Below are 19,032 nucleotides of genomic sequence, written 5' to 3'. Positions count from 1 at the left end.
CTCCTAACTGTAAATACAGGTAGTTACTGTCTCTCTGACAGACAGGTAGTTACTGTCTCTCCTAACTGTATATACAGGTAGTTACTGTCTCTCCTAACTGTATATACAGGTAGTTACTGTCTCTCCTCTGACAGACAGTTAGTTACTGTCTCTCCTAACTGTATATACAGGTAGTTACTGTCTCTCCTAACTGTATATACAGGTAGTTACTGTCTCTCCTAACTGTATATACAGGTAGTTACTGTCTCTCCTCTGACAGACAGTTAGTTACTGTCTCTCCTAACTGTATATACAGGTAGTTACTGTCTCTCCTAACTGTATATACAGGTAGTTACTGTCTCTCCTAACTGTATATACAGGTAGTTACTGTCTCTCCTCTGACAGACAGGTAGTTACTGTCTCTCCTCTGACATACAGTTAGTTACTGTCTCTCTGACAGACAGTTAGTTACTGTCTCTCCTAACTGTATATACAGGTAGTTACTGTCTCTCCTAACTGTATATACAGGTAGTTACTGTCTCTCCTCTGACAGACAGGTAGTTACTGTCTCTCCTAACTGTATATACAGGTAGTTACTGTCTCTCCTCTGACAGACAGTTAGTTACTGTCTCTCCTAACTGTATATACAGGTAGTTACTGTCTCTCCTCTGACATACAGGTAGTTACTGTCTCTCCTAACTGTATATACAGTTAGTTACTGTCTCTCCTAACTGTATATACAGGTAGTTACTGTCTCTCCTCTGACAGACAGTTAGTTACTGTCTCTCCTAACTGTATATACAGGTAGTTACTGTCTCTCCTCTGATATAGTTAGTTACTGTCTCTCCTCTGACATACAGGTAGTTACTGTCTCTCCTCTGACATACAGGTAGTTACTGTCTCTCCTCTGACATACAGGTAGTTACTGTCTCTCCTAACTGTATATACAGGTAGTTACTGTCTCTCCTAACTGTATATACAGGTAGTTACTGTCTCTCCTCTGACATACAGTTAGTTACTGTCTCTCCTAACTGTATATACAGTTAGTTACTGTCTCTCCTAACTGTATATACAGTTAGTTACTGTCTCTCCTAACTGTATATACAGTTAGTTACTGTCTCTCTGACAGACAGTTAGTTACTGTCTCACCTCTGATATACAGTTAGTTACTGTCTCTCCTAACTGTATATACAGTTAGTTACTGTCTCTCTGATATACAGTTAGTTACTGTCTCTCTGACAGACAGTTAGTTACTGTCTCTCCTCTGACAGACAGTTAGTTACTGTCTCTCCTCTGATATACAGTTAGTTACTGTCCTCTGACATACAGTTAGTTACTGTCTCTCCTCTGACAGACAGTTAGTTACTGTCTCTCCTCTGACAGACAGTTACTGTCTCTCCCCTGACAGAGTTATTTACTGTCTCTCCTCTGACATACAGTTAGTTACTGTCTCTCCTCTGACAGACAGTTACTGTCTCTCCCCTGACAGAGTTATTTACTGTCTCTCCTCTGATATACAGTTAGTTACTGTCCTCTGACATACAGTTAGTTACTGTCTCTCCTCTGACAGACAGTTAGTTACTGTCTCTCCTCTGACAGACAGTTAGTTACTGTCTCTCCTCTGACAGACAGTTAGTTACTGTCTCTCCTCTGACAGACAGTTAGTTACTGTCTCTCCTCTGACAGACAGTTAGTTACTGTCTCTCCTCTGACAGACAGTTAGTTACTGTCTCTCCTGATACAGTTAGTTACTGTCTCTCCTCTGACAGACAGTTAGTTACTGTCTCTCCTCTGACAGACAGTTAGTTACTGTCTCTCCTCTGACAGACAGTTAGTTACTGTCTCTCCTCTGATATACAGTTAGTTACTGTCTCTCCTCTGATATACAGTTAGTTACTGTCTCTCCTCTGACATACAGTTAGTTACTGTCTCTCCTCTGATATACAGTTAGTTACTGTCTCTCCTCTGACAGACAGTTAGTTACTGTCTCTCCTCTGACAGACAGTTAGTTACTGTCTCTCCTCTGACAGACAGTTAGTTACTGTCTCTCCTCTGACAGACAGTTAGTTACTGTCTCTCCCCTGACAGAGTTAGTTACTGTCTCTCCTCTGATATAGTTACTCAGTTACTTTCCTCCAGCTCAGTATTTACTCTGTGTTTTCCACATGCTCTTACCCTTTCCCTTTCTTTCTGTTCTATCCTAAACAACAAACACAGAGCCCTCTAATGGACAATGTATTTCCTCAGAAACAATGATTTCAATAGACTCAAATATGGTTATGGTTTAAGGACAGATTTATTTTAGGTGGTTGACAAATGATAAGCACAGATTTTCGTGAGTGTACAGCAGGTGTGGTGTCCTGTGGGAGTCTCACTGTGTGTGTGTGTGTTTGTGTGTGTGTGTTCCAGGGTGTCCATGAGTCTAAAGGAGTGACTGAGGACTAACTGTGATGTGTGTGTTCCAGGGTGTCCATGAGTCTAAAGGAGTGACTGAGGACTAACTGTGTGTGTGTGTTCCAGGGTGTCCATGAGTCTAAAGGAGTGACTGAGGACTAACTGTGATGTGTGTGTTCCAGGGTGTCCATGAGTCTAAAGGAGTGACTGAGGACTAACTGTGTGTGTGTGTTCCAGGGTGTCCATGAGTCTAAAGGAGTGACTGAGGACTAACTGTGATGTGTGTGTTCCAGGGTGTCCATGAGTCTAAAGGAGTGACTGAGGACTAACTGTGATGTGTGTGTTCCAGGGTGTCCATGAGTCTAAAGGAGTGACTGAGGACTAACTGTGATGTGTGTGTTCCAGGGTGTCCATGAGTCTAAAGGAGTGACTGAGGACTAACTGTGATGTGTGTAGTTACAGGGTGTCCATGAGTCTAAAGGAGTGACTGAGGACTAACTGTGATGTGTGTGTTCCAGGGTGTCCATAACTGAGTCTAAAGGAGTGACTGAGGACTAACTGTGATGTGTGTGTTCCAGGGTGTCCACTGAGTCTAAAGGAGTGACTGAGGACTAACTGTGATGTGTGTGTTCCAGGGTGTCCACGAGTCTAAAGGAGTGACTGAGGACTAACTGTGATGTGTGTTTCCAGGGTGTCCATGAGTCTAAAGGAGTGACTGAGGACTAACTGTGATGTGTGTGTTCCAGGGTGTCCATGAGTCTAAAGGAGTGACTGAGGACTAACTGTGATGTGTGTGTTCCAGGGTGTCCATGAGTCTAAAGGAGTGACTGAGGACTAACTGTGATGTGTGTGTTACAGGGTGTCCATGAGTCTAAAGGAGTGACTGAGGACTAACTGTGATGTGTGTGTTCCAGGGTGTCCATGAGTCTAAAGGAGTGACTGAGGACTAACTGTGATGTGTGTGTTCCAGGGTGTCCATGAGTCTAAAGGAGTGACTGAGGACTAACTGTGATGTGTGTGTTCCAGGGTGTCCATGAGTCTAAAGGAGTGACTGAGGACTAACTGTGATGTGTTGTTCCAGGGTGTCCATGAGTCTAAAGGAGTGACTGAGGACTAACTGTGTGTGTGTGTTCCAGGGTGTCCATGAGTCTAAAGGAGTGACTGAGGACTAACTGTGATGTGTTGTTCCAGGGTGTCCATGAGTCAAAGGAGTGACTGAGGACTAACTGTGATGTGTGTGTTCCAGGGTGTCCATGAGTCTAAAGGAGTGACTGAGGACTAACTGTGATGTGTGTTTCCAGGGTGTCCATGAGTCTAAAGGAGTGACTGAGGACTAACTGTGATGTGTGTGTTCCAGGGTGTCCATGAGTCTAAAGGAGTGACTGAGGACTAACTGTGATGTGTTGTTCCAGGGTGTCCATGAGTCTAAAGGAGTGACTGAGGACTAACTGTGATGTGTGTGTTCCAGGGTGTCCATGAGTCTAAAGGAGTGACTGAGGACTAACTGTGATGTGTTAGTTCCAGGGTGTCCATGAGTCTAAAGGAGTGACTGAGGACTAACTGTGATGTGTGTGTTCCAGGGTGTCCATGAGTCTAAAGGAGTGACTGAGGACTAACTGTGATGTGTGTGTTCCAGGGTGTCCATGAGTCTAAAGGAGTGACTGAGGACTAACTGTGATGTGTGTGTTCCAGGGTGTCCATGAGTCTAAAGGAGTGACTGAGGACTAACTGTGATGTGTTGTTCCAGGGTGTCCATGAGTCTAAAGGAGTGACTGAGGACTAACTGTGATGTGTTGTTCCAGGGTGTCCATGAGTCTAAAGGAGTGACTGAGGACTAACTGTGATGTGTGTGTTCCAGGGTGTCCATGAGTCTAAAGGAGTGACTTACTGAGTACCTCTGATAGACAGTTAGTTCACTGTCTCCGTACCTGGGAACCCACGGACTAACTGTCCTCAATGCAATACTCCTCCTGCGTACAGTTAGTTAGACTGTACTCATACAGCTAAATGATTTAGTTACTGTCACCATGATATGAGTTTTACTCTCCATTCACAGCTGTTCAGCTGTGCTGTTAGTTACTGTGTTATACTGGTCTATACAGTTGTTCAATGTCTGTCTCATTTAACTTCTTCACATCCCATCTTTATCCTTCACTCTCCTCTTCACCCCTCCTCCTATCCTCATCCCTCTTCTCCCTGACATCATTAGTTACTGTCTCTCCTCCTGATATACAGTTAGTTACTGTCCTCCTCTATCCTCAGTTAGTTACTGTCTCTCCTCTGACATCAGTTAGTTACTGTCTCCTCCTATCTCCTCCTATCTTCACTGTCCTCCTCTGACATACAGTTAGTTACTGTCTCCTCCTCTCCATCCCTTAGTTACTGTCCTCCTCCTGATCAGACAGTTAGTTACTGTCCTATCCTCTCCCTCTTCAGTTCCTATCCTCATCCCTCTTCACCCCTCAGTTATTACTGTCTCCTCTGATCCTACAGTTATTACTTCACCCCTCCTCCTATCCTTATTACTGTCACCCTCTCAGACAGTTATCCTGTCATCCCTCTTCACCCCTCCTTCTATCCTCATCCCTCCTCCTCTATCCTCATCCCTCTTACTGTCCTCCTCCTGATCCTCATCCCTTACTGTCACTGATATACATCCTCATCCCTCTTCAGACAGTTATCATCCCTCTTCCTCTGACTCCTTATCCCTTACTTCACCCCTCCTGACATCCAGTCCCTCCTCTATCCTCCTCTGACATCAGTTCACCCCTGTCCTATCCTCATCCCTCTTCACCCCTCCTCCTATCCTCATCCCTTAGTTACCTTCTCTCCTCTATCATCCCTTAGTTACTGTCCTCCTCCTATCCTCATCCCTCTTCACCCCTCCTCCTATCCTCATCCCTCTTCAGACAGTTAGTTATCCTCATCCCTCTTCACCAGTTCCTTACTGTCCTCATCCCTCTGACAGCAGTTCCTCCTGTCCTCATCCCTCTTCACCCAGTTATCCTCATACCTCTTCTCCTCCTATCCTCATTAGTTACTGTCTCCTATCCTCATCCCTCTTCGTTACTGTCCTGATCCTCATCCCTCTTTATGTTCCAGGGTGTCCATGAGTTCCTATCCTCATCCCTTCGGACTCCTGTGATCCTGTGTGTTCCAGGGTGTCCATGAGTCTAAAGGAGTGACTGAGGACTCCTCCTGATCCTGTCCCTCTTCCAGGGTGTCCATGAGTCTCATCCCTCTGAGGACTAACTCCTGATGTGTGTGTTCCAGGGTGTCCATGAGTCTCATCCCTGACTGAGGACTAACTGTGATGTGTGTGTTCCAGGGTGTCCATCCTCCTCCCTCTGAGGACTCCTGTGATGTGTGTGTTCCAGGGTGTCCATGAGTCTAAAGGAGTGACTGAGGACTAACTCCTGATCCTCATCCCTGTTCACCCCTGTCCATGAGTCTAAAGGAGTGACTGAGGACTAACTGTGATGTGTGTGTTCCAGGGTGTCCATCCTCTATCCTGAGGACTAACTGTGATGTCTCCTGTTCCAGGGTGTCCATGAGTCTATCCTCATCCCTCTGTGATGTGTGTCCTATGTCATGAGTCTTCACCCTCCTCCTGTGATCCTCATACCTGTTCACCCCTGTCCATGATCCTCATCCCTCTTGATGTGTGTGTTCCAGGGTGTCCATCCCTCTTCAGGAGTGACTCCTAACCTCATCCCTCTTCACCCCTGTCCATGATCCTCCTCCCTGACTTCACCCCTCCTCCTATGTCATCCCTGTTCCAGGGTGTCCATGAGTCTCAAGGAGTGACTTCAGGACTAACTGTGATGTGTGTGTTCAGGGTGTCCATGAGTCCTCATCCCTCTTCAGGACTCCTCCTGATCCTCATCCCTCTTCCAGGGTGTCCATGAGTCCTCATCCCTCTTCACCCCTCTCCTATCCCTCTTCACCCCTTCCATCCTGTCCATGAGTCCTCCTATCCTGATCCCTCTTCACCCCTGTCCTATCCTGTTCCAGGGTGTCCATGAGTCCTCAAGGAGTCCCTGAGGACTAACTCCTGATCCTCCTCCCTCTTCAGGGTGTCCTATCCTCCTCCCTCTTCACCCCTCCTCCTCCATCGTGACTGAGGACTCCCTCTTCACCCCTCCTCCTATCCTCCTCCTATCTTCACCCCTCCTCCTATCCTCCTCCCTCTTCAGTGACTCCTCCTATCCTCCTCCCTCTTCACCCCTCCTCCTATCCATCCCTCTTCACCCCTCCTCCTATCCTCATACCTCTTCACCCCCTTCCTGGTTCAGAAGGTCTTCTCCTCCTATCCTCCTCCCCGGCTCCTATCCTCATCCCTTCACCCCTCCTCAATCCAATATCCTGCCCCTCCTCCTATTATCCTCTTCACCCCTCCTCCTATCCTCATCCCTTTACCCCTCCTCATCCATGATCCCTTTACTCTCCATTCACCTGTTCACCCCTCCTCCTGTCCTCATCCCTCTTCACCCCTGTCCTATCCTCATCCCTCTTCACCCCTCCTCCTATCCTCATCCCTCTTCACCCCATCCTCCTATCCTCATCCCTCTTCACCCCTCCTCCTATCCTCATCCCTCTTCACCCTCCTCCTATCCTCATCCCTCTTCACCCCTCCTCCTATCCTCATCCCTCTTCACCCCTCCTCCTATCCTCATCCCTCTTCACCCCTCCTCCTATCCTCCTCCCTCTTCACCCCTCCTCCTATCCTCATCCCTCTTCACCCCTCCTCCTATCCTCATCCCTCTTCACCCCTCCTCCTATCCTCATCCCTCTTCACCCCTCCTCCTATCCCTCTCCCCTCCTCCTATCCCTCTTCACCCCTCCTCCTATCCCTCTTCACCCCTCCTCCTATCCTCATCCCTCTTCACCCCTCCTCCTATCCTCATACCTCTTCACCCCTCCTCCTATCCTCATCCCTCTTCACCCCTCCTCCTATCCTCATCCCTCTTCACCCCTCCTCCTATCCTCATCCCTCTTCACCCCCTCCTCCTATCCTCATCCCTCTTCACCCCTCCTCCTATCCTCATCCTCTTCACCCCTCCTCTATCCTCATACCTCTTCCCCCTCCTCTTCACCTCTCCTCCTATCCTCATCCCTCTTCACCCTCCTCCTATCCTCATCCCTCTTCACCCCTCCTCCTATCCTCCCTCTTCACCCCTCCTCCTATCCCTCTTCACCCCTCCTCCTATCCTCATCCCTCTTCCTCCTCCTATCTTCACCCTCCTCCTATCCTCATCCCTCTTCACCCTCCTCCTATCCTCATCCCTCTTCACCCCTCCTCCTATCCTCATCCCTCTTCGCCCCTCCTCCTATCCTCATCCCTCTTCACCCCTCCTCCTATCCTCATCCCTCTTCACCCCTCCTCCTATCCTCATCCCTCTTCACCTCTCCTCCTCCCTCTTCACCCCTCCTCCTATCCTCATCCCTCTTCACCCCTCCTCCTATCCTCATCCCTCTTCACCCCTCCTCCTATCCTCCTCCCTCTTCACCCCTCCTCCTATCCTCATCCCTCTTCACCCCTCCTCCTATCCTCATCCCTCTTCACCCCCTCCTCCTCCCTCTTCACCCCTCCTCCTATCCTCCTCCTATCTTCACCCCTCCTCCTATCCTCATCCCTCTTCACCCCTCCTCCTATCCTCATCCCTCTTCACCCCTCCTCCTATCCTCTTCCCTCTTCACCCCTCCTCCTATCCTCCTCCCTCTTCACCCCTCCTCCTATCCTCCTCCCTCTTCACCCCTCCTCCTATCCTCCTCCCTCTTCACCCCTCCTCCTATCCTCCTCCCTCTTCACCCCTCCTCCTATCCACCCCTCCTCCCTCTATCCTCCTCCCTCTTCACCCTCCTCATCCCTCTTCACCCCTCCTCCTATCCTCATCCTCTTCACCCCTCCTCCTATCCTCATCCCTCTTCACCCCTCCTCCTATCCTCCTCCTATCTTCACCCCTCCTCCTATCCTCATCCCTCTTTGCCCTCCTCCTATCCTCATCCCTCTTCGCCCCTCCTCCTATCCTCATCCCTCTTCACCCCTCCTCCTATCCTCATCCCTCTTCACCCCTCCTCCTATCCTCATCCCTCTTCACCCCTCCTCCTCCCTATCCTTCACCCTCCTCCTATCCTCATCCCTCTTCACCCCTCCTCCTATCCTCATCCCTCTTCACCCCTCCTCCTATCCTCATCCCTCTTCACCCCTCCTCCTATCCTCATCCCTCTTCACCCCTCCTCCTATCCTCATCCCTCTTCACCCCTCCTCCTATCCTCCTCCTATCTTCACCCCTCCTCCTATCCTCATACCTCTTCACCCCTCCTCCTATCCTCATCCCTCTTCACCCCTCCTTCTATCCTCATCCCTCTTCACCCCTCCTCCTATCCTCCTATCCTCATCTTCACCCCTCCTCCTATCCTCATCCCTCTTCACCCCTCCTCCTATCCTCATCCCTCTTCGCCCCTCCTCCTATCCTCATCCCTCTTCACCCCTCCTCCTATCCTCATCCCTCTTCGCCCCTCCTCCTATCCTCATCCCTCTTCACCCCTCCTCCTCCTATCCTCATCCCTCTTCACCCCTCCTCCTATCCTCCTCCCTCTTCACCCCTCCTCCTATCCTCATCCTCTTCACCCCTCCTCCTATCCTCATCCCTCTTCACCCTCCTCCTCCTATCCCTCTTCACCCCTCCTCCTATCCTCATCCCTCTTCACCCCTCCTCCTATCCTCATCCCTCTTCACCCCTCCTCTATCCTCATCCCTCTTCACCCCTCCTCCTATCCTCATCCCTCTTCACCCCTCCTCCTATCCTCATCCCTCTTCACCCCTCCTCCTATCCTCATCCCTCTTCACCCCTCCTCCTATCCTCATCCCTCTTCACCCCTCCTCCTATCCTCATCCCTCTTCACCACTCCTCCTATCCTCATCCCTCTTCACCCCTCCTCCTATCCTCATCCCTCTTCACCCCTCCTCCTATCCTCTCCAGAAAAGCGTTTGCAGCGGTGCTGGCCCAAGTCAGGCGACGCCCCCGTAAAGAACCTGGTGATGCGCTCCAAGTCCTACAACGTGCCCATGTTGACTCCTGTGGTGGAGTATGATACCGAGACAGGCTCCGTGAGCAGCATGGGCATCCGCCGCCATTCCGTCTGCGAGATGACTTCCTGTCTGGAAGAAGGCGCCATCAACGACATCAGCACCACTTCCTCGCTGGCCTCCGCGGCCCAGCCGGGCCTCTCCTCCCTGGAGCAGGAGCTCAGCCTGACAGGGGTTGTTTGTGGTGGAGGAAGTCTGGATCTCTGTGGGTCTGTGGGGTCTGAGTCTTTGGGGTCCCTACTCCAGCCCTCCATCTTTCAGGACTCTCAGTCCCCAGGACCCTTCCTCCACGGCGGGGGGGAGTCGACGGTGTCCCCCTCTGTTCTGTGTCAGGTCCACTCTGGTTCAGAGACGGGGTCGATCCCCAGCTGTTCCTCCAGCCCGGAGACAGTGGTAGATCAGATACTGGACTCTATGGACTCTGACCCTGATGGCATCTTCATAGACTTCTCCCACCACAGCTGCTCAGACTCTTCATCCTCTGGTTACAGCAGGGAGAGTGGTAGACAGAGTGTGGTGTAATTTGGGGTTTTCTGGTAACTAATCACAGTTGGATGATCTATGTGATTGCCTGCTTATTCACCACTGATTTCTGGAAAATCTGTGACAAGTGAGAAAGTGTCTGGAGATTTGCAGCCCTGGAGGTCTGATGAATCTCAAGGGATTATCACACGTACTGACACCATCTGTACTCCACTGACACCATCTGTACTCCACTGACACCATCTGTACTCCACTCACACCATCTGTACTCCACTGACACCATCTGTACTCCACTCACACCGTCGTCTCTGAAAACACAACGCTCTTTCTGGGGCCTATTTTTCATGGAATATTTCTACAGTAAATTACCTTTGATTAAAAAAAAAATGTTTTGCTTGATTTTTACTTCTAGTGCTTCATTTTGTGGATAAACTGTACTTATTTGTATTTCTTTGTGTTTGTATTACTGATGCTCAGTGACTGACAACTGAAACAGTTTGAGGTGTCTCTTCAAGTCTTGTGAAAGGCCCAGTGGAAAGGAAACAGTTTGAGGTGTCTCTTCAAGTCTTGTGGAAGGCCCAGTGGAAAGGAAACAGTCTGAGGTGTCTCTTCAAGTCTTGTGGAAGGCCCAGTGGAAAGGAGAAGAGATCAATCAGACCGAGCTGAGCTCTCTGGGATGACCCACACCTGGTTCACCAGAGGTCATGAGTTCATTGCTTTCGCAACATGTCTCTTGTTCAAGAGGCAGTGCTGGGGTGAGGAGATAAGATAGTGTTCACATGTCTTCATTTTAAGCAGTAGGTATCGTGTAGGCCTGGGTGATATTTCTGCCACAGTGAGTGATCTGTGGCTGGGCCTTTGTTTCTGCTTCAACATCGCCCCCGTGTGGACGGGATGTGCAAGTGCCTGCTGCGCCAGAGTCAAGTCTTAATGTCAAATACACAAAGAGATGTTTTTTGGAACGTGAAGGGATCTGGTGGCTCAGTGGTAAGGATCTCACCCCATGAGCATGGGGTCGTAGGTATGTTTCCTGTCAAAGCCTGGAGGACTGTGACAACTGCTGGGGGTTTCCCCTCCTGTGAATAGCAGCAGTTATGGTGGAAAACCTCTGGGAAAAGTAGACCTGTAGGTTTTAAAAAAAAAGATAATTTTGAAAATTAAGGGTCTACTTTCTCAGAGGTTTATGACCACAACACATTCTGAACCAGAGCTGTGACTTGAACCCACAACCCTGAACATATGGGGTGAGATCTTTACACCAGAGCCACAGACTCCTTCACACCTATAACTGTTTTCTTTGTCATTTTCACATTGAGAATTGCTGAAATTACCAATAACTCAAACCCAAGATTTGAACCCATAACCTCCATGGTTGAAGGTAGGAAATGAACCTCAGAGCCACAGACTCTCACACTTCTAGCTCTTCTTACGACGATCCAAATAGTTAAACACATGTCTTCTCTCAACTAATGATTTAGTTTAACACATGTCTTCTCTCAACTAATAATTTAGTTAAACACATGTCTTCTCTCAACTAATGAGTTAGTAAGATCGTTTGTATTCTAAATGACCTTGTATGACACAGCCATGTACAATTTATGGAGTTGGATTTATGATTTTCTAAAAACAATGACAACGTTCAAATGTATTGCCATTAATTATTGTAGCATTTGATGGACAAGACATTCTGATTTGATCTCATGATTATGTCAAACGGAACCTCAACTCAAACTTGACATTTAATGCAGAATTGTTGTTGGTCTGTTCAGGATTGTGGGCTTGATTCAATCCGTAGTGCTGAAGATCTGCTGTATAGCGTGATTGAAATTGTCACCTGACCCTTCGGAAAGTATTCAGACCCCTTGACTTTTCCCAAATGTTCTTACGTTGCAACTTTACTCTAAAATGTATTAAATTGTTTTTTTCCCCTCATCAATTTACACACAATACCCCCATAGTGACAAAGCAAAATCCGTTTAAAAAAAAAGTTTTGTTAATTTATGACAAATAAAAAATGAAATTTACATAAGTATTCAGACACAACAGTACTTTGTTGAAGCACCTTTGGCAGCGATGACAGCATCGAGTCTTCTTGGGTTTGACGCTACAAGCTTGGTACACCTGTATTTGGGGGCTTTGTCCCATTCTTCTCTGCTTGAGAGGACCTGCAATGCCAGGTTGGGGAGCATTGCTGCAAAAACTATTTTCAGGTCTCTCCAGAGATGTTTTATTTAACCAGGAAAAGCCCATTGAGACCCAGAGTCTCTTTTTCAAGGGAGACCTGGCCAAGAAGTCAGCAACAATCAATACATTACATAATTAAAACATACAACAACATGATCCAGCCTAAAAAAAACATTTACACTCCTCCGTAACAGTCTCCAAATATTTTAAATGTATTCAGTGGCACTAACATATCTAGATGAAGCACGGATTGCAGATTATTCCATGATGTTCAATCGGGTTCAAGTCCGGGCTCTGGCTGGGCCACACAAGGACATTCAGAGACTTGTCCCTAAGCCACTCCTGCGTTGTCTTGGCTGTGTGCTTAGGGTCGTTGTCCTGTTGGAAGGTGAACCTTCTCCCCAGTCTGAGGTCCTGAGTGCTCTGAAGCAGGTTTTCATCAAGGATCTCTGTACTTTGCTCCGTTCATCTTTCCCTCGATCCTGACTAGTCTCTCAGTCCCTGCTGCTGAAAAACATCCCCACAGCATGATGCTGCCACCGCCATGCTTCACCGTAGGGATGGTGCCAGGTTTCCTCCAGATGTGATGCTTGGCATTCAGGCCAAAGAGTTCAATCTTGGTTTCATCAGACCAGATAATCTTGTTTCTCATGGTCTTTAGGACTAATTTCTTGTTTCTCATGATCTGAGTCCTTTTGGCAAACTCCAAGCGGGCTGTCATGTGTCTTTATACTGAGTAGTGGCTTTCATCTGGCCACTCTACCATAAAAGGTCTGATTGGTGGAGTGCTGCAGAGATGGTTGTCCTTCTGGAAAGTTCTCCCATCTCTACAGAAATAAATTAGTTTTTTACTTTTATAAATTAGCAAAAAAAATCAAATAAAAATGTTTTGCTTTGTCATTATGGGGTATTGTGTGTAGATTGCTGAGGAATTGTTTAAAAAAAATCTATTTTAGAATAAGGCTGTAACGTAACAAAATGTGGAAAAAGTCAAGGGGTCTGAATACTTTCCGAAGGCACTGTCACATTGCCTAAATAGCCAGAATCACACTTGATTTTTCTAAAGGTAAAAGTTCTATACAGATTTTTATTAAGATGAGTAACTTTCTACAGCTCTTTTATTTTAGACATTGGTTCTGTTCAGGGTGATATGTATCCAGATAGACATTGGTTCTGTTCAGGGTGATATGTATCCAGATAGACATTGGTTCTGTTCAGGGTGATATGTATCCAGATAGACATTGGTTCTGTTCAGGCTGATGTGTATCCAGACAGACATTGGTTCTGTTGAGGTTGATGTGTATCCAGATAGACATTGGTTCTGTTGAGGCTGATTGCTGATGTGTATCCAGACAGACATTGGTTCTGTTCAGGTTGATGTGTATCCAGATAGACATTGGTTCTGTTCAGGCTGATTGCTGATGTGTATCCAGATAGACATTGGTTCTGTTCAGGTTGATGTGTATCCAGATAGACATTGGTTCTGTTCAGGCTGATTGCTGATGTGTATCCAGAGAGACATTGGTTCTGTTCAGGCTGGTGTGTATCCAGACAGACATTGGTTCTGTTCAGGCTGGTGTGTATCCAGATAGACATTGGTTCTGTTCAGGTTGATGTGTATCCAGACAGACATTGGTTCTGTTCAGGCTGGTGTGTATCCAGATAGACATTGGTTCTGTTCAGGGTGATATGTATCCAGATAGACATTGGTTCTGTTCAGGGTGATATGTATCCAGATAGACATTGGTTCTGTTCAGGCTGATTGCTGATGTGTATCCAGATAGACATTGGTTCTGTTCAGGCTGGTGTGTATCCAGATAGACATTGGTTCTGTTCAGGCTGGTGTGTATCCAGATAGACATTGGTTCTGTTCAGGTTGATGTGTATCCAGACAGACATTGGTTCTGTTCAGGCTGATGTGTATCCAGATAGACATTGGTTCTGTTCAGGTTGATGTGTATCCAGATAGACATTGGTTCTGTTCAGGCTGATTGCTGATGTGTATCCAGAGAGACATTGGTTCTGTTCAGGCTGGTGTGTATCCAGACAGACATTGGTTCTGTTCAGGCTGGTGTGTATCCAGATAGACATTGGTTCTGTTCAGGTTGATGTGTATCCAGACAGACATTGGTTCTGTTCAGGCTGGTGTGTATCCAGATAGACATTGGTTCTGTTCAGGGTGATATGTATCCAGATAGACATTGGTTCTGTTCAGGCTGATTGCTGATGTGTATCCAGATAGACATTGGTTCTGTTCAGGCTGGTGTGTATCCAGATAGACATTGGTTCTGTTCAGGCTGGTGTGTATCCAGATAGACATTGGTTCTGTTCAGGTTGATGTGTATCCAGACAGACATTGGTTCTGTTGAGGTTGATGTGTATCCAGATAGACATTGGTTCTGTTGAGGCTGATTGCTGATGTGTATCCAGACAGACATTGGTTCTGTTCAGGTTGATGTGTATCCAGATAGACATTGGTTCTGTTCAGGCTGATTGCTGATGTGTATCCAGATAGACATTGGTTCTGTTCAGGTTGATGTGTATCCAGATAGACATTGGTTCTGTTCAGGCTGATTGCTGATGTGTATCCAGAGAGACATTGGTTCTGTTCAGGCTGGTGTGTATCCAGACAGACATTGGTTCTGTTCAGGCTGGTGTGTATCCAGATAGACATTGGTTCTGTTCAGGTTGATGTGTATCCAGACAGACATTGGTTCTGTTCAGGCTGGTGTGTATCCAGATAGACATTGGTTCTGTTCAGGGTGATATGTATCCAGATAGACATTGGTTCTGTTCAGGGTGATATGTATCCAGATAGACATTGGTTCTGTTCAGGCTGATTGCTGATGTGTATCCAGATAGACATTGGTTCTGTTCAGGCTGGTGTGTATCCAGATAGACATTGGTTCTGTTCAGGCTGGTGTGTATCCAGATAGACATTGGTTCTGTTCAGGTTGATGTGTATCCAGACAGACATTGGTTCTGTTCAGGCTGATGTGTTCCAGATAGACATTGGTTCTGTTCAGGTTGATGTGTATCCAGATAGACATTGGTTCTGTTCAGGCTGATTGCTGATGTGTATCCAGAGAGACATTGGTTCTGTTCAGGCTGGTGTTATCCAGACAGACATTGGTTCTGTTCAGGCTGGTGTGTATCCAGATAGACATTGGTTCTGTTCAGGATGATGTGTATCCAGACAGACATTGGTTCTGTTCAGGCTGGTGTGTATCCAGATAGACATTGGTTCTGTTCAGGGTGATATGTATCCAGATAGACATTGGTTCTGTTCAGGCTGATTGCTGATGTGTATCCAGATAGACATTGGTTCTGTTCAGGCTGGTGTGTATCCAGATAGACATTGGTTCTGTTCAGGCTGGTGTGTATCCAGATAGACATTGGTTCTGTTCAGGTTGATGTGTATCCAGACAGACATTGGTTCTGTTCAGGCTGATGTGTATCCAGATAGACATTGGTTCTGTTCAGTCTGATTGCTGATGTGTATCCAGATAGACATTGGTTCTGTTCAGGTTGATGTGTATCCAGACAGACATTGGTTCTGTTCAGGTTGATGTGTATCCAGATAGACATTGGTTCTGTTGAGGCTGATTGCTGATGTGTATCCAGACAGACATTGGTTCTGTTGAGGTTGATGTGTATCCAGATAGACATTGGTTCTGTTGAGGCTGATTGCTGATGTGTATCCAGACAGACATTGGTTCTGTTCAGGTTGATGTGTATCCAGATAGACATTGGTTCTGTTCAGGCTGATTGCTGATGTGTATCCAGATAGACATTGGTTCTGTTCAGGTTGATGTGTATCCAGACAGACATTGGTTCTGTTCAGGGTGATGTGTATCCAGATAGACATTGGTTCTGTTCAGGCTGATTGCTGATGTGTATCCAGACAGACATTGGTTCTGTTCAGGCTGGTGTGTATCCAGACAGACATTGGTTCTGTTCAGGCTGGTGTGTATCCAGATAGACATTGGTTCTGTTCAGGTTGATGTGTATCCAGACAGACATTGGTTCTGTTCAGGCTGGTGTGTATCCAGATAGACATTGGTTCTGTTCAGGTTGATGTGTATCCAGATAGACATTGGTTCTGTTCAGTCTGATTGCTGATGTGTATCCAGATAGACATTGGTTCTGTTCAGGTTGATGTGTATCCAGACAGACATTGGTTCTGTTCAGGTTGATGTGTATCCAGATAGACATTGGTTCTGTTCAGGCTGATTGCTGATGTGTATCCAGACAGACATTGGTTCTGTTCAGGCTGGTGTGTATCCAGACAGACATTGGTTCTGTTCAGGCTGGTGTGTATCCAGATAGACATTGGTTCTGTTCAGGTTGATGTGTATCCAGATGGACATTGGTTCTGTTCAGGCTGATTGCTGATATGTATCCAGACAGACATTGGTTCTGTTCAGGCTGGTGTGTATCCAGATAGACATTGGTTCTGTTCAGGCTGATGTGTATCCAGACAGACATTGGTTCTGTTCAGGCTGGTGTGTATCCAGATAGACATTGGTTCTGTTCAGGTTGATGTGTATCCAGATGGACATTGGTTCTGTTCAGGCTGATTGCTGATGTGTATCCAGATAGACATCGGTTCTGTTCAGGTTGATGTGTATCCAGACAGACATTGGTTCTGTTCAGGTTGATGTGTATCCAGATAGACATTGGTTCTGTTCAGGTTGATGTGTGTCCAGACAGACATTGGTTCTGTTCAGGCTGATTGCTGATGTGTATCCAGATAGACATTGGTTCTGTTCAGGTTGATGTGTATCCAGACAGACATTGGTTCTGTTCAGGGTGATATGTATCCAGATAGACATTGGTTCTGTTCAGGCTGATTGCTGATGTGTATCCAGATAGACATTGGTTCTGTTCAGGCTGGTGTGTATCCAGATAGACATTGGTTCTGTTCAGGCTGGTGTGTATCCAGATAGACATTGGTTCTGTTCAGGTTGATGTGTATCCAGACAGACATTGGTTCTGTTCAGGCTGATGTGTATCCAGATAGACATTGGTTCTGTCCCAGTCTGATTGCTGATGTGTATCCAGATAGACATTGGTTCTGTTCAGGTTGATGTGTCTATCCAGACAGACATTGGTTCTGTTCAGGTTGATGTGTATCCAGATAGACATTGGTTCTGTTGAGGCTGATTGCTGATGTGTATCCAGACAGACATTGGTTCTGTTGAGGTTGATGTGTATCCAGATACCATTGGTTCTGTTGAGGCTGATTGCTGATGTGTATCCAGACAGACATTGGTTCTGTTCAGGTTGATGTGTATCCAGATAGACATTGGTTCTGTTCAGGCTGATTGCTGATGTGTATCCAGACAGACATTGGTTCTGTTCAGGCTGGTGTGTATCCAGACAGACATTGGTTCTGTTCAGGCTGGTGTGTATCCAGATAGACATTGGTTCTGTTCAGGTTGATGTGTATCCAGACAGACATTGGTTCTGTTCAGGCTGGTGTGTATCCAGATAGACATTGGTTCTGTTCAGGTTGATGTGTATCCAGATAGACATTGGTTCTGTTCAGGCTGATGTGTATCCAGATAGACATTGGTTCTGTTCAGGTTGATGTGTATCCAGACAGACATTGGTTCTGTTCAGGTTGATGTGTATCCAGATAGACATTGGTTCTGTTCAGGCTGATTGCTGATGTGTATCCAGACAGACATTGGTTCTGTTCAGGTTGATGTGTATCCAGACAGACATTGGTTCTGTTCAGGCTGGTGTGTATCCAGATAGACATTGGTTCTGTTCAGGATGATGTGTATCCAGATGTACCTCCCATCTAGCCAGACATTGGTTCTGTTCAGGCTGATTGCTGATGTGTATCCAGACAGACATTGGTTCTGTTCAGGTTGATGTGTATCCAGACAGACATTGGTTCTGTTCAGGCTGATGTGTATCCAGACAGACATTGGTTCTGTTCAGGCTGGTGTGTATCCAGATAGACATTGGTTCTGTTCAGGTTGATGTGTATCCAGATGGACATTGGTTCTGTTCAGGCTGATTGCTGATGTGTATCCAGATAGACATCGGTTCTGTTCAGGTTGATGTGTATCCAGACAGACATTGGTTCTGTTCAGGTTGATGTGTATCCAGATAGACATTGGTTCTGTTCAGGTTGATGTGTATCCAGATAGACATTGGTTCTGTTCAGGTTGATGTGTGTCCAGACAGACATTGGTTCTGTTCAGGCTGATTGCTGATGTGTATCCAGACAGACATTATTTACATGTCAGTTTATTTCAATGATGATTCCCATCAAGAGAAACGATCCCTTGTTGTGATCGAGTGTCTCTACAAGCGGTGGTATGTATGAAGAAATGTAACGTATATGAAACATGTTTTAAGTGAAGAAAGTGATTTGCAAGGAATGAATTTTGCTTTGCATCCTAAATGGCACCATATTCCCTACGTAGTGCACTTCTTTTAAACAGGACCCATAGGGCTCTGGTCAAAAGTAGTGCCCTATATAGGGAATAGGTATTGGTACACAGCCATGATGAGTTCTAGGAATGTAAACTGTTGTTTTGCTCGTATGATGTACGAAGGAAGAAACTGGAAGTTGAGTGAGTGACACAACAATGTCCATTTTTATTTTCCTTACAAACACCTAGAACTGAGGAAACAGACCAGCTCACAAAAAGTTGTTTTTCTTCTCTTCAACATAAATATGCAGACTTCCTTTGAAAACGGAATCACAACGCAAACAAGTGTGCGTCGGAAATGTCACCCTATTCCCTACGTAGTGCACTACTTTTGACCAGGGCTCTGGTGCACTAGGGATCAGGATGGTATTTCAGACAGGTTCAGAGTCATTTTCTAAATACATTTTTTTCAGACTCAAGTGACTGCAAATGGTGTCTTTTCTCTCG

General features: G+C 46.5%; 1 protein-coding gene across 1 annotated transcript in view; it reads left to right on the top strand.

Moving 5' to 3' along the window:
• LOC135539289 (proline-rich protein 5-like) overlaps nucleotides 1-10,348 on the top strand; it is a 50,796-nt gene extending 40,448 nt beyond the window's left edge. Inside the window, 3 exon segments of the mRNA XM_064965116.1 lie at nucleotides 2,389-2,465; nucleotides 4,286-4,347; nucleotides 9,360-10,348. Of these exon segments, the coding sequence (XP_064821188.1) occupies nucleotides 2,389-2,465; nucleotides 4,286-4,347; nucleotides 9,360-9,988 (768 nt within the window). The 3' untranslated portion in view covers nucleotides 9,989-10,348.
• Nucleotides 10,349-19,032: the final 8,684 nt, after the last annotated feature.

Source organism: Oncorhynchus masou, unplaced genomic scaffold (genome assembly GCF_036934945.1).
Source record: "Oncorhynchus masou masou isolate Uvic2021 unplaced genomic scaffold, UVic_Omas_1.1 unplaced_scaffold_850, whole genome shotgun sequence".
Classification (NCBI taxonomy): domain Eukaryota; kingdom Metazoa; phylum Chordata; class Actinopteri; order Salmoniformes; family Salmonidae; genus Oncorhynchus; species Oncorhynchus masou.
The sequence above is the reverse complement of the archived record's forward strand: the minus strand, read 5'-3'. Positions and strand labels throughout refer to the sequence as shown.